Below are 16,347 nucleotides of genomic sequence, written 5' to 3' on the forward strand. Positions count from 1 at the left end.
TTTTGCCCTGACAAAACAATTCCTTTTGCATTTTCCCCAAAATAGAGTATTTAGTGGTTGTGGACTTGAGTAAAGTGAGGAAAAAAAAAGGACAAAATGTTTACATGAAAAATGGCTATGTGAATTGATGAACTGGGATGAAGAATGCTCTGAAAACAGAAACAGTCTGGAAGTCACAATGGTGTAATTTATCATATTTAGTTTAATTGTTAGCAAACTTGGAAAATTGTTAGAAATTGTGTCTGCAGCCAAGCCTGGACAAATCTGTCATCTGCCACGTGCAGTTCTGAGCGGGAAAGGCTGGTTTTCAGGTGTGGATTGCAGTTTATCAGCAAATACCAATACAGCGATGAGTGTGTGCAAGCGAAGGTCACATCTTCTCCTTCCTAAAGGATGGTTGCTTACAGCTTATGTTGTGCTCTCCAGACATGCAAGGAGCCCCCAGGCTCTAGGGAGGAAGGACAGCCCAGCGCTCCTCACCCTCAACCGGAGGGAGCCCCTGAAGGCAGCACGTGGCTGGACGCAGGTTTCTGGCCCACTCAGCCGCAGCCTAGGGACATCTGCAGCTGCGGCGCGGGGAAGGGCAGAAAAGCACCTATGTCAACTGCAGTTTGGGACCAAACTATGCTCTCTATGCCCCAAATAGGGCAGATCTTTCTAACTGGGACAGACGACCAAAGGAGGTTTTCTCATGACCATGCACAGGCAGGGGAATAAGCCCGTTCTTTTATGCCCTGTTGTCCAGTTGCACGTTTGTTTTCATTCTGCCGTAGAAGAGAAAGGCAGCAGAAATGAGGCCTTTATGGCTTAAACTTTGGGAGTCTAGGGAGTACACTGATTGCATGATTGGAAGAGATTTTTGTCACAAAAACCTTTTCTTCTCATTTCCTGCCCCACAACAAAACAAGAAGCTGGTGAAGAGCAGAGCGAAGGCTGCCTGCGGGTAAAGCACGGAGATAAATGCTCTGTGGAGTCTCTCTTCCCATGTACAGCTAAGTGAGCTCCCGAAAGCATTTCCTTTCCATTGTTTAAAGCCAATTCAAAATATCTCATCCAGAACCACTTAAAGCGATGCCAGGCATATTTTAATCTCCTTGCAGTCATTAATGCCTATTATTATTATTATTACTACACAGTTGAAGGTCAAGATTTTCAAAAGCAACTGGTATTTTTAATTACCCTACTTGAGACATTTTAAGCTGTGCTGGTTTTCCAACAGTGTATGCTCCTTTAAAATGCCTCCAGCTGGGCACCTGAGTCGCCAGGCACTTCTGGAGATCCTGGACTACAAAGGCTCAGCTTTTGTTTCACAGATGTGCTCAGCAGGTTTCAGAGCTAAAAACTGTACTGCGATTCGTTTCTGAAAGCTTAGTGGAAGATTTTACAGTGGGAAAATTAACCATATACTGCAATGTCTAGAAATCACAATAATTGACCAGGTTGCATACTGTTGGGTACATCACAGAGATCTGTGTATTCAGGAAACCTTGGGAAAGGACACAAGGAGAAGGCGAAGGAATCGAGTCAAAGAGAGAGACAGTGCTGGCACCAACGCCAGTATCGACACATTGTGCTCACTACAGCTCACATTACCCTTCTTCTTGGCTGCTGCAGAAAAATGCCCACTCTGCTCAACTAAAAATACTGTTGCTGCATGGGAAGTTAACTAACTGATTCATGGGATTTTTCCACCTTTGGGAGGAGGAAGTGGGGCAGGGAAGAGAGCGTAAGTGTTGATTTTTTTAGAGCCAACTCACACAAAAGTCCCATTGGGTTTAGGAAGTGCCTTTTATAGATTTATAAGGGCTAAAAAAAAATTCACAGCTTCACAGTAGCATACATACAATTTTATACATATATACATACACAAACCCACTAATATTACTTGATTATGCATATATTAGTGTGTTAAAGTATATAATCATGCATAATATTTAGTTATACATGTATGTGTGTGTGTATACAAATATATAAAAAACTATATAATATGCATGGTTCTTTCATTTCCTTTTAGCAGTCAGTGATAGTTTTTTGCTTAAAAACTACACACGTATTATGTATGTTGCCAGTATACAGTTAGCTACTCTACACAACTGTTAGTTGCCCATAGTGGTTGCCCAAGTTGCCCTGAAAAAGAGTGCAATTTTGAACACAGAAAAAAAACCAAGTCAAGATTTCTATATTCTGTGTCCTTACACTCATTATATTTGTTTCACCTGCACAACATTGAATGATTTCTGTCACTGAAAAGTTTTAAGGAGTCATACTTGACATAATTTAACTTTCAAGTTAAATAGAACACTAATAAAAATATTTAAAGGCATTATTGCCTACTTCTTTAAAATATAAACACCAAACCTATTTTACTTCCTATCTCTCTCTCTCTGCACATATTTTTTACACTAAGCACCTCTACCTCTGAGATGTACCTTGTTCTTTGCCATTGCACACCGTAGTGATGCCATTTTCCACAGCACCTTCCCCATCCGAGCTCGGTCTCTCAGACGACAACTTCTGCATGGACAAAAAGATTAGGTGACATATCATGTGGTCACCTGAGCCAAAAGCAGTGTCATGAGCCCATTTAAAATTATGCTTACTATGAAATAAAACACATTTCAAGCTCTCATCCACTTGGAAGACAAACAGAAGATAGTCAAAAGTTCAGTTTTAGAGGAGTTTTTTTACAGTATCATATAAGCTTTAGAAAGGCACAGTGAAAGCCTAACCCCAAATTAGGTCTATATTTGATAGTATAATCAAAATATTTTAAGTTAGATAATCGTAATTCAAAAGATGTTATTACACATTATGTATTTGTAACGCATTTCTAGACTCTGCAATGTTGCTGTTTCTTAACCTGCCAAGGAATGATAAACAATTACATGGATCAGATAAGACAAACTTTAAAACTATTTCTTTAAAAAATACTTCAGATATGCATGTACAATTACAACGTATCAGAAAACAGTGCATTCCTACATGGTGTAGGAATCAATCACTGCAAAGAAGATATTTGTGAAAGAAATTTTTAGCACCAATTATTCTGTAATGGTTGGGTAAGAAATATGTGATGATGTGGTATAAAGTTTATGCTGGCACGGTTGTGGTAACCACGTTACTCATGAGTGGTGAAGCCATGAAGAAGATATGCAGATTATCCCCCAAAAACCAATGAGAAGTTTTGATATACAACATCACTTTTTTATGGCATGCATTTCAGAAAGTAACTATTTTATGACATTTTTAGTTACTTGGTTAATAATGTGCAGATGTGCAGAAACACACAAGCACAACAGCTTTTGGCTCGTGAAATCAGAATATCTGAGCTATCATGGAACATATTTTGCTCTTAGTTTCCTGGGTATAATGCAATGTAATACTACTGACAGCAATGTCCTTACATCAAAAGGATAGAATTTGCCTGCAGGAGTTTTGAGATAAAACCTTTGTCAGTGGGACTTTTAAATAGGGCCTTCAGTAAGGTCTGCTCACATGGATGCCTTTGCAGAGCAGGGACTTAAATAGGTGCCAGAAACGTACTGTTCATTCACTGCAAAGATGCTGTCCTTTCTCATTCTTGCTCTAATATCTTGCTGAGTCAAGGGAGCTAAGACAACTGTATCCGAATAGCCAAGTTCCTGTGTGTTATGGCACAAACGCTTGGAAGGGTCTGCCAAGACAGTGACCTCAGCATGCCCAGAGAGCTCTGTAAGAACTAAATTCTCAAAAAAAAAGGGAAAGATTTTCCCTTAAAACTTCCTCACAATCTCCAGCCATTCTTCTGTGAGCGTCACATCCCTGCCTGTTCTTTGCACTTAACAGAGGGCCATCTCTGTGCCGCACCACGCGCATCATACACACTTAGTGTGTATGAATCTAAAAAGAAGCTGCTAATGGGTATAAGCCAGTCTGCTGGTTTTTCTTGACCAAATCAATAGAAGATGGCAGAAATTTCAGGTCTGTAGGATCTGTGCAGAAAGCCAAACAAATGAAAAGGACAAAGAGGCTAAACAGTAGCACAAGTCAGCAGATACTTGCTGAGAATATCCCCAGAAAATAGTGTAACAAGATAAAGTTAGTGCACCAAATCCAGAAACTAAATTTAATTTCAGCTTTGGGATCTGAACAGCCCCTAAACCATGTGGTGTTTAGTGGTGCCCCATAATAAATAATCATAAGGAATTTTGCATTAATCATTCTTGATAACTTCACCTTTTCCAGTTCAGTCTTGTGCACCGGAGAACTAGACAACGGCCCATCCGAGTCCACAGCTCCAGTGCAGTTGCTGCACACATCTTTTATAACCTTAAGAGACAATGCAAAACTTATTAATTAATCAACAAACACAAATCAAAGAAATTATATATGAATGTTAAAGAGAACTGGGAAGGGTAATCATACAAATATTTACTACTCCGAAAGTTAAAAAAAGCAGCAGTGCAAACATCTCTCTGCCCACGGGCAACGTGTTCGGCAGGCTGCCACTACATGAGCCTCTCCACATTGCCTCCTGCAGTCATTTCATGTACGACCTGGAGGAGACATGGTGTCTAGAGGTGGAAGGTTTCAGTTTCTAGACAAGCTAAGCTCCAGACATCTCCTGAGTAAAGAAACCAACAGAACTGCTAATTTCTATGGGGTAGTTTCGCAACATGAACTCAGCTCACACCACCAAATTAATTTCATTACGATGACAAAAAAGTGGGATTGGATCCAAGGTCCCGCGAGTCAAAGGACAATAGTTTTGCATAATACACTACCCAGCTGCTCTTTTTTTTTTTTTTGCTGTTGAAGAACTAATGAAGTGCTGAGCGACTTACAGTTCATACTAAGCAGTGGTATTTTGTGGTATTTTCTTATTATACTCGCACATTGACATAACGGTATAGGTCAAAGAAATCGTAAATGTATTCTTGGAAATGGGAATGGCATTACATCTGCTTTTAAAATGTTAAATAAAAATTCAGAACCTGGAATTCACTGAGATTTTGACAGAATTTAAGGGAGTTCAAAAACTGAAACTACATAAAACAGAAGAACCTATGATAGGCAAAGACATTCACTTTTGCTGATTCTCAGTGGACATCATTAAGTTTGTTTCTTTAATGAGGTTACCACCTTCCAATTATCAGCCCCAAATTGCTCATGCTGACTTGAATAGGGCTTGATTCTCAATGCAGATTCATGCTGAGCGTGCGTTCGGCTTCACACCACGGCCAAGAGCCTCGTTGGACACGTACGGACAGCAGAGCCAGGCTGCCTAAGAAAGGCATCTTCTATCAGAAGCATTGCAACAAGGCATGTGAACTTTTCTCTTTACATGTTTCTATGTTCCTGTTCATGTTTACATACGCAACTTTTCCATTTACACTGTTTATCTCAGGTATGGTTAGCAGAGAGGAGGATCCGACCTGCAGAACTCTCAATTCTGGGGAAAAAAGCAATTTTCTAACTTGCTTTAAATGGCGAGAAAAAGCAAAGCAACAAACAACATCTTCTTAGTTTTAAAATGAATCAATCTGATGTGGAAACCACTACAGATCTAAAGATGGCACCAAATGTGATTTTATAATTCCTTTCACAGCACTGAAGTTCCCTTTAAGAATAAAACTAAACAAACCAAATGTTTATGAGATTACAAAGACCCTATTGCTACAATTCACAAGCACATCATAAATTAAATGCACTATATCCCATATGGTAAGATAGAGCAGCAGCCCCATTTTACAGATGAAGAACTTGGGAACAAAAGCAAGATTAAATCATTCGCCCAGTGTCCCATAAGAAATCTGCACCGAGCACGGAAATGAAGCCACATTTTTAGCCCTGAGCTAGTATCTTAAAACACTTCAGTATCCTTTCTTGCCTGTCTGAACTTCCCTGTATCTTGTCTCAGAAACATAAATGTAGTATTATTGAATTCATGGCACTTGGTGTGCTTTGTAAGAGAAAACTGATACATATCTGTTGGAGCATTTTATTGCAGAGAGGCAGATATTTGCATCTCAGACTTAAACTTAGCCCTACATCCCCCCAAATGCACGAGAACTCCTTTCTGAGTATTATTTTTCCTTCAGCTGCTGTTGTTCAGTTTGGTGGAAGTACACTGCTGTTTTCTGCCTAAAGAAATGTGACCGTACAGCTTCTGGGAACATTCATTTCTGTCTCCTGCATGACCCTGATACAACGGCTCATGTTTTCAGCATCTGCTCACACCACACAGTTAGTTAATTTTGGCAGAGGCACATAGTAATGGGAGTTACAGACAGAACAGAGGGAAATGATCTGGCAGCAATAACTGAGTAGTATGTGCAAAGTCATGCACTCAAGTAAATACGGTTCTTATCATACCTCACATATTTAAGGAAAAGTTTTCCTGAAGAGTTTAATTGGGTTGTAATTAAATTTTGATTCGAGAAATGACACAGTATCAAATGGAAGCTCATGGCCAGATCTCAGGTAAATGCATATTCAAGGATTCAACACTTCATTTGGGTTCAAGGGATTCACTGGCAGACTTGCACATCACCTTCTATGTGCAATATAATTGTGTTTGATACACAGCATAAAACTCAGATTTTCAGAGCTCCGCAGGATGAAATGGCTTTAATATATAATGGTTGCCTGGATGCACTCTCTTTAATTACGTTTGCAGACAGCTGCCATTATAAATGTGGTTTTCACATGCTTATAGCTTTAACTCAAAACTTTAAGGATAAAACATTCCACCAGTGCTGCCAACTTGCATAATTTTAATCACAAGACTCTTAGTTCTTGTCATTTTTTCTATGTTCCATCTCCTGGAGTCATATGAATAAAAAATAACATTATTTTTATAAAAAGAAAAGTTGTGAGCGAGAGTGGGGAAAAGAGGTGAGTAAACTTTTATCCATTGGAATGAAATGTATGAAAATACAAATAAATATATCTCAATGGTTCTACAACTAGAAAGCAAATAAAAGTGTGTTATATTTCAATGATGTGTTATATTTCAATAAGATGGAACAAATTGGAAGGCTGTCCTGAGTATATTAGTATTAGTTATCTGTATGTTTCCAAACCTCAAGAAAAATGACCAATTTCATTATTAGTTTATATTTTCACACATGTAAGAAAAAGAAAATCATTCTTTTTTTCTCACCACAAATACATTGGTACATAACACACACACACACACACACGGTCATCTGTCAAGAAAATCAAACTGAGACTGCAGACAGGATATATATTAACCTATTTAAAATATATGAGCAAACATAATCAGAAAACTGTAGGTCTTTCATTTTTTCATTTTTTTGGACAGATTCAAAGCTAAATACATTTAAAATAAAATCCTGTTATTCCATCAAAAGAATTTTAAATACAATTACCATTGTAATATTACAATTATTAGACTTCAGAACTGCCTCTTCTGAATGCAAACTTGGAAAATGCTTGTGCAGCCTGAACTATACTATTTTTCCATATTTATATTATAGAAAGACCTCGAATCCCCAGATGGATCAGGATATACAAAAGTGTATTGCGTCGACTTCGGTGACATGAGGAATAGAGGGGAAATATTTGCAGTTATAAGGCTGGAAAGATTCTCTGCCCTAGGCAGTTGACAAGGATGGGTGAAGTCAGTGGAATTTTCGCCATGTGGTGTGTCTGGAATATTTCTCTCTTTACAAATATCTTACTATGGAATCATCAACTTTTACTATAAAACCTTCATACCTACACTCATCTACAAATTTCTATAGTTATTGTATTCTATTTTAAATGACACAGCATGACTGGAGGCAAAATACCTGCCCTAACTTCATTTCTTTTACATGTGAAGTCATAAGGATCAAATCATGAGAATTTTCTAGCTACCTTCAAAGGCTCCAGATAAAAGCACTGGCTCTGAAGTAAAATCAGAAAGTCAGCTCCTTGCTATCCCGAATCTGCCATAAAGGAACCCAACAAATTCTGAGCAGAAGACCTCAATTATGGCTGGTTACTTGTGGTTGAACTCTCTGGTACCTAATAAGGAATAAGAGTGGCTGAAACTCTTCCTGCATTTGAGGAACATGGAAGTCTCTCTCCTGGTGGATTCCTTGGGACGAGTTCAGGCTACCGACTTGTGCACTATAGGGACATGATTATAGTGTCCTTTCTTCTACCCAGAGCTTGTTTTCATGAAACTCATAAGAATTTAATGCCTGTGAGACTGCCACTGTCTTCCAAATCAGGCAAGGAAAGGATTAAGTTTAAAAATGATTGACTTCAAAAGTGATTAGGGGGAACACTGATGGTTTGACTGCACAGTTGCTTCATTTCTTTATGAACCTGGGCTAAAAATCCAACCAACAAACCAATGCCTCCCATCTACCCATGTGTTTCACAGAATATAGAACCTGCTTCTAGTGGGAAGAACTAAAGTTCTTGTCACTTGTCTCTTCTTAACTCTGAAGATAAGGAATGTGGTAAAGCTGAAATCTGTTATGCACAATAAAGCAGAAGGAAAAGGACTGACTTCAGAGCTAACCCAGTATTTTTCATTTCTGTAACACTCCTTGCTGAGTGCCTGAGAAGTAGTGACTTTCTGGGACTCTTCACCATTCCTGTGTAATCATAGTCTCATCCTGTCTCTCTTCTGGACCCCTTGCTCCACATATATTTAACTATGCCAGTTACAACCTTCTCCCTAACAGAGCATCGAAACTCTACTAGTACTTTGCAGAACAGCAGAAGACATGCCCCAAGGAGTTCACAGTCAAGCAACCCACATTAGAGGAAAAGCAGTCGTTATCCACAGAACCTATGCTGTGAGTTCTGAAAAGAAACTCCCTTTAGCTTGTGTACTGGAAAACCTGATTCTCAAGAATACCCCAGCCTGAAAAGATTCATCTTCTTCCTTATTGCTGTTCATCTGAGCAAAGTGGGGGTGAGATTCTGGCAGCCAGCAGGCCTATCCTTACTGCTTGGATATCCCCTTAAAAAGGCCTATCTTCAATGCCTGTATATCCTCTTAAAAATTATTTTCTGACATACTCAACCAATACAACCCCTACATCCTCTCTCCTGCATTATTTGCAAGAAGTCTATTGTCATATGCGGCCATATACAGCCCAAGTCACGTGGACGGAGGCGCTGGGGAGCGCGGCGGTAGGCACTGCTGCCGCAAAGGGAGAGGTGCCCCTTGCAGGGGAAGCCGACTCCCCAGCCCTGACAGCAGCGCTTTAGGCTGCAAACCTGAACTGGGCACGATTTAAATACCTTTCTACACATAGCTGCAAGTAGAAGAGAGAAAGCAGTTCAAGCCATGAGCTCAGAAAGAAGGGAAACAGCAGTAGGAAAGCAATAACTATCTAATGGTTAAAAAAGGGGACCAAGTGTCAGCCCTGCTCGGTTCTGTGCTGAGATCTGCTGCAGCCTGGATTTGTGATTTTAGCCAGGAACTTAAAGGAAAATTCATCCCTGAGCAAATGTGCAAATAGGATGTTTGCGGTTCTGTATCCACCACTTTTTGATTTACATACTGCATCTGCTCTTTTTAAGCAACATATTGTTTTTCATAGTACCAGTCGCACAAACACGTTCTGGTTCATGGCAGAGCTGGGGTCTTTCCACGTTGTCGGACCACGCTGGTGGGGACTCTGCGGCAGGATGGTCAAAGCTCCCGCACGCAATTCAGTCCTTTGGGTATCCACGTTATTCCTCCAGCAGCTCTTAGGCAAACATACTGACCTCTCAATGGCTTGAAATGAAGTAACTAAAAACATATTATTAAGAAAATGGGGGCGTAAGTCCCGGGAGGTTCAATTTGCTTTGCAAAGCCTTTACTGCTGGAGATGATGTGTGGTACAGAAAAAACTCAGCCTGACTGTCTTGGGACACAGTGTGTTACTGAAGTTACTTAAAAGCTAACAAATGCTGTATGGAAATCAGTTATACAGAGTACACATCCCCAAATGCATTTTTTTCCAGTCAGTTTTAAGGCATGATCATTCAGCACTTGACTTTACTCTGCTACAAAATGGAGATAATAACCTCTTTGGGGAACATTATTTAATATTTGAAGTGTTTTAAGATCTTTAGCTGGAAATTCCCGTAGAAAGTAAAACTAGCCACATAATGTTTACAATTACAAAGTCAATTTTGTGCTAATTTAAACTGGTAAGCTAATAGCTCTGTCAGGAGCTTATTCCTTGGTAAAACCCAGTCCACATGAAGAGTGAAGCCCAGAAGCTACTTTACTCCACTCACTAAGCTCAGGGCAGTGAAAAAAATATGTTTTCAAAGACTTTTACTCAAGGCAACATGCAATTATCAGAGATGGAAACTGGGTAGGACAACTGTATTAGCAGTCTTATGAGGAATGTTGCCGAGTCTTTAAAAGACTGTATGAAGTCACAATCTTAATTTTTTTCTTTCTTCAGGGAAAAAGCCTCTTATCCCAGCAAGTCCAGAATTAACTCAGCATTGCCAAAATGATCCAGGTATACACCTATTTATGCCTGGAATATTCTCTGTTAGATTCTAGCCCACTTGGCTTATGAAAACTGAAGACATTGCAGCAAACCATGGCTGCATACAGTAAAATAAAGAAAAGTTAACAAAGGGAGGATAATGTTAGGAAAAAATGAAAATGAAGTCCAGTATTTCAAAATGATAGATTTCCTTATTGCATGATAAGATGGTGAAACATCAGAAATACCTGTATGCAGGAGGCAATGCTAGGAGGAGGGGAAGGCCTCAGGGATGGACACTGTGACCATTCCATTCCTTTACTGGTCTTCTACAAGAAGCTACTTTAAAACTTCATTTCTCTGGCATACACTGATTTTTAATTTTAAGCGCAGTTTTTTGTGGTCTAGTTTGAAGGTGTTGCACACAGAACACATTCATCTGTATGAACGAAGCCAGTAAACAAGCATCTTCTTGTAATGTCATGTTCTTAGTAGTCCTTTTATTTTTCATGCAGCATTTCTCAGGGGTGCTGACAAGTACCTAGTTTCAATGTAGGATGTGCTGAGACAAACAGGCAGACTTTAATACCTTACCTGACCACAAAGGCACAAAAGTGCACACAGATGCACATATACTCAAGCACGCATGGAAAGAGCTCCTGTTTGGGTCAGAGTGTATAACTGCAGACATTTTTTCATGTACATTTTTGTGGGTACATTTTAGGACTCAAGTCTGGAAATTTCCACCGCTTTATGTTGCACACTGTATTACTGCTATGATCTCAGCTGTAGCCTGGAATTTGTACTGGTTACGCTTGATGCTCTGCAATCTTGACAGGCTTTTCGGTGACATCAGCTACCTCTTTTTCATCAAGCATTTGTAAGCTGGTAAACCTGAAACTCCCCTTGTGGTTTGCAGTCTAGACTTCAATTTACATTAGGTTTATCAGCTGTTTTTTGGTGTCATCTTTACAAAAAAAAAGTCTAAAATACTCTGTATTTACTTCAGCTCTACTTGTTTTAATACCACTTGTGTTCCAATTGATATTTTAAAATTGTCTGCCAAAGTAAATATCTTTTATACCGATTACATCTTACTGTTCAAAAAAAAATCATCTGGTTTAGCTCTCGTGGGAAAAATCTCCTGAGTGGCTCTGGCTTCCACAGCCATTTTGAGCTTTCCAGGCTCCAAAGGAAAGCCCCGACCTGACAGTTACACACGTGTTTCTTCAGGAGAACCTGTTGTGCCTGCCTGATAACCTGGCTCCACTGCCTGCCATATCTTTGGTAGAAAAGGTGCATTATGATTAAAAAAGATGGCTGCAGAGACCTTCCTCTATCGCCAGAGTCTCTAAATCTGCCCATTTTATTAACTACTGAAATCATACGCTGCTGACAGAGAACTTGGGTGGGAGCATGCCTCGGACTGACAGGCAGGAAAAGCTCAAACCACTTCTCCCAAGATAATACAGTGTGGTAACTTCCTACATAAATCCACACAAGATTTCCAGAGCTCACTGGAAGTGAGGGCTGAATGAGCAAAAAATAATTATTTTCACAATAAAAAAAGCCTTGAATGCTGATGTATTTTTAAAAATGCAAAACCACTGCCTTTTACTGAAAAGCTGTACTTTCTGAAAACCTTGGAGTGGTTGCAAGAACTGCATAAACCATGTTAGGTTTGTTGTTGGGAAGGTAATTTGTACTGTACAGAATGGAGGTGCTCCAGCAGCACTGAGGAGCTGGACGTTGAGCGTACAGTTGCATTGCCATGTACCTGAAAGAGCTTTATTAATAGAGCTTTGCCATGTGAAGGGACTAAGTAAAGTGCTGCCAGTCTGTGTCCAAACACTTTGCAGATAGCACACTGCCCAGCCGCTCATCCTCAGCACATAGGAGTTTTGCTAACATACAATATACAAAATCAATTTTTTTAATTAGTAGCAGGAATGCATCTGTGATATGGAAAAAATCTAGCAGTGCTCTGTCTGTCTGTGTGGGGAATGTTTTATGTATAAATAAGAAAAGAAAAATATTGTAATGAAAGAAAGTCTGGTAAGTGCCAATGTATTCAGCATTACCAAATCCAAGTTTAGAACAACGCAGGAAATAATGGGGTAGTTAGTTACTATGATCTAATTGCAGTGGAATTCCCTTGGAAAAGAGTAGGACCTGTGAATGCCATTTCTTTCCAATCAGTGTTTTTGAAACACTAGGTGAGTTAATAGACCACTTGGATGGTGTTAGGAGATAAAACAAGATAATGATGTTAGAAAAAGCCTATAAAATTCATGACTGCCTTTAGCTTCTATTAAAAAGACAACACTGCATTTTCTAAGATACAAACTCTCAGTTAAAAATAGCACATACACAGCAACCCAGCACAACCCCAAAAGGTATATTCAAATATTGCAAAATAGGAAATTACAGATTAATTTTCCATTTGTTGAATTAGCCTTCAGCATATCTCATACCTCTTAAGCTGCATTTTACTTCTCCCCCTTCTACAGAAAAACTATCTGTCATCAGGAAATTCCTACGCGTTTAATTCGATTGTGTTTGGAAAAACACAATTTATTCTTAGCAAAATAAGCACCATATAAGGTTAGATCAGAGCACAGCATGGAGATTGCCTGATGAGTCTTATGCATTCAGACTTTTACATGCATTTAAAGGACTGGATTTTAAGGCCTTAAAACAAGCCACTGAAACTGCAGTGGTAGTTTCCCACACTACTTCACTGACCCCCACATCTGAGACTGGCAAAGTCCAACATAAATACTAGCAATCTGGTTAGGATCTAAAACTGCAGCACTTGTGCTGGGATTTTCCACATTTTTAGACACTGAACAGAAAGGAGTGGAAGATGACAAAACCCTGTTTCTCAGAAGTCTACATTCCCAAACAAACCATAACAGATGATATGCTGCTAAACTAGGATTAGCAGACTCTATTTAGCAACCAGAAGCTGAAGGATTTTTCTCCATTCAGAGTCATTCGAATAAGTATCTCCTCATCTTTTAAAAAAGATGACTGTGGTGGTGCTATGCCCTATTTCTTCATAGTAGCCTTGGTGGCTACCTGTACACACCCATCCAACAGCAACCTGAACCTGCAGCTCACTGAGCATGTGCCCTAACCAGCAAAGCCTTCTGCAAAATCAGATGGAGACGCAAGAGAAGGGAAATTTACACCTTTTGGTGCAACCAGGAGTGAAAAACATCTGCACCAGCAGCAGCTGTACAGTACTGAACTGCTGGTTGCCCAAGGAGCTGCTTACAGTATCCTGGGTTCCTCAAGGCCTGGACATTAAGTCTCGAATTTCTGCAGCCCCAGTTTAGATGGGATGTAAGTGGTCTGGAACTGGCTGAAAGATTCTGTCTGAATCTCAGTTTTCAATAGAACTTGACCAGGGAAAAGGAGTTTTGTCAGTGGAAAGGTTTGGGTCAGCAACCCTACCTTACCTTTAGCCACTGTTCTGCCTGCTCTTTGCTCTGTACTGCTAGAACCAGCGCATCCGCTCCTTGGTGAGTGATTTTCAGCTCATGCTTCTTCTTTTTGCTGTCTTTGGGAATGTATGTGATACTGCACTCATTCAACAGCAGCTCCATCTGAGGTTGCTGGTCCTTGGAACTTTTATAACACTAAATAAATATAAGGAATGTAAGTTAAATCTCATCTTTCTGAACTTTTGGTGAAAGCTATTATTACATAGAAATGGTATTTTTAATTTTTAATATTTTCCATGCATCCCTTTATGACATACCACAAAGTTTACCCAACACTAACTTGCATTCCTCCTCCTCATCCCCTTTGTAGAGCAAAATTACTTCCAGACTGATATTAATAGAGGTTTTTTATTGCACAACAGGTACAACACATGGAGGACATTAAGCTTCTCTATATTATCCATATGACTCAACCTTGATTTTGATCAGGTAGGCAGAGAATGGTTTAGGATAGCTGTTCACATGTGGTGGCAGAATATGCTGGCACAGCTGAAGACTTTAAAGCCCAGGAGCTCACCCTGCCCTCTTGACTGTGGGCTGAGCATCTTGGGGATTATTTCTGGCAGTGACAGTCCGGTGCGTCCAGGTAAACCTATGTCAGTGCCTACACACTGCAGAGGAGCAGACATGGACTTACTCAGCTCTTCTTTTTGCTGAGGTAACAAAATTTGTCAGAGAGCAGAGAGGGGGCAAAGTCGCAGGATGGAAACTTTTCCAGATAATTCAGTTTAATCTGACACTGCACAGCCCAACCACCGTGTTGGTTTACTCTTTAGGGTCCTGGCTAAAACCATATGAACTGCCAGCTGTTTTTCCCTCAGTAGCAAGTACTGTCAACAAACAGCCATTTCATGTTGGATCGCTGATGACCTGCTCTATATTTGAACTGGTGATCTAAATATGAAAGGTTTCACATAGCATTACCTGTCCTACAGACCTACTCCCTATTCTCAGCTACTACCTCAGTATCTTTCAGTTCCCTAAAACTGTCATCAAGTGCCAGACTGCAGAACAATGTTTCATTGTGTAGGTGAATGTCCAGTTACTTTATACACATACACAAATGGGCTTTTTCTCAGATAAATAAGTATGAAGGCTAAAAAGGTATCTGATATTAAAGACGACTGATTAATAGGTGCATACATAGGAGATTGAGCATAAATGTGAGCAGAGAAAAGCACACAAACTCTTTTGTGCCTCCTGGCAGTATTCATTTCATGATGCAACATTCAAAAACACAGTAGCTGTTAAAAGTGTATTATAAACACTCCAACTTAGGCTGACCAAATACAGCCACTCTCAACCAGTCTTTGTAAATCACTCATTATCTTTCCTTCCTCTCCAAGGCCCATTGACTCAAAATTCCTCTAGCTTAGTCACAAATTTAAAGAAGTTTGTAACAGTAAAAAAGTTAAGTTTTCAAGATATGGAACCTTGTAAAAATACATTATTATTCACTTTAAGAACCATTACAGAGCATATGATTTCCTTTACATTAAGTTAAAGATTTTACTTATAATTATACACTACTAAAACTTGAGTACTTATATATTAAACAACTTTATGTGAAAAGCAATTCCCTATTAAGAGCTATTTCTAATATCTAATTCTAAATAAAATACTTTGGTCCTATGATCACAGCTGTATTTATAACATAGGCAATTACTAATACCTAGGAACATATATTTGTTTTACTTGCATATCTCATAAGTTACACATGAAGTCCTCCTTCAAACAATAAACTAATCTCATGTAACTTTGTCATTTGACTCCTATTGTGATTTTTATTTTCTTAATCCCCATTACAGAATTACTGAAAAACAATCCCTATAAGAAAAAAAAGCTCTTAAGACCACACATGTAGTTAAAGGAAAAGAAAATGGAAAAAACAACATTTTTATATAGAACAACAAACATAATTCTAGAATAAATATTGCTTGATTTCCGAGAAAATCTGTTTCTTTCCTTCTTTCTTTCTTTACTTCAAACTGTTATCACAGGCTCCTGAAATCTGATATGATTCTGATTTATGGTGATATTCATGTGGACTAAGGATAATGGCATCACAACAATATAATACAAACTGAATCAGAATCAACATTCTAAAAATCCTCAGAAATCATGGAGAACCAGCAAATGAATTCCAACTATATTTTCAGAAACCTCTTATCTAGTTATCTCTCTTTCATATGCTATTATTTCCTATAAAGCCATAAGCATAAATGCACTTGGAAAGTGAACACAGATAAGCTATCTTGGATCAGTGTAATAATGATGATCTGCAGAAAATGTTCTATCACATGTTAATCAGCTTTTAACATTTGGGATATTGCAATAATTATTGGTTACATAATTAGTTACAAAAGTTGTAAGCATCAGCTTGGAAGATAGGGAGT

General features: G+C 39.1%; 1 protein-coding gene across 2 annotated transcripts in view; it reads right to left on the reverse strand.

The window, feature by feature from the left end:
- The window catches only part of AFAP1 (actin filament associated protein 1), a 123,715-nt gene that overhangs the window by 25,334 nt on the left and 82,034 nt on the right, over positions 1–16,347 (reverse strand). For both annotated transcript variants that reach the window (XM_067298265.1, XM_067298264.1), the window contains exons 6-8: positions 13,907–14,086; positions 4,216–4,308; positions 2,430–2,514 (exon numbers count right to left, since the gene is read on the reverse strand). In XM_067298265.1, the coding sequence (XP_067154366.1) occupies positions 2,430–2,514; positions 4,216–4,308; positions 13,907–14,086 (358 nt within the window). The remainder of the gene's footprint in view (positions 1–2,429; positions 2,515–4,215; positions 4,309–13,906; positions 14,087–16,347) is intronic.

Source organism: Apteryx mantelli, chromosome 5 (assembly GCF_036417845.1).
Source record: "Apteryx mantelli isolate bAptMan1 chromosome 5, bAptMan1.hap1, whole genome shotgun sequence".
NCBI lineage: Eukaryota > Metazoa > Chordata > Aves > Apterygiformes > Apterygidae > Apteryx > Apteryx mantelli.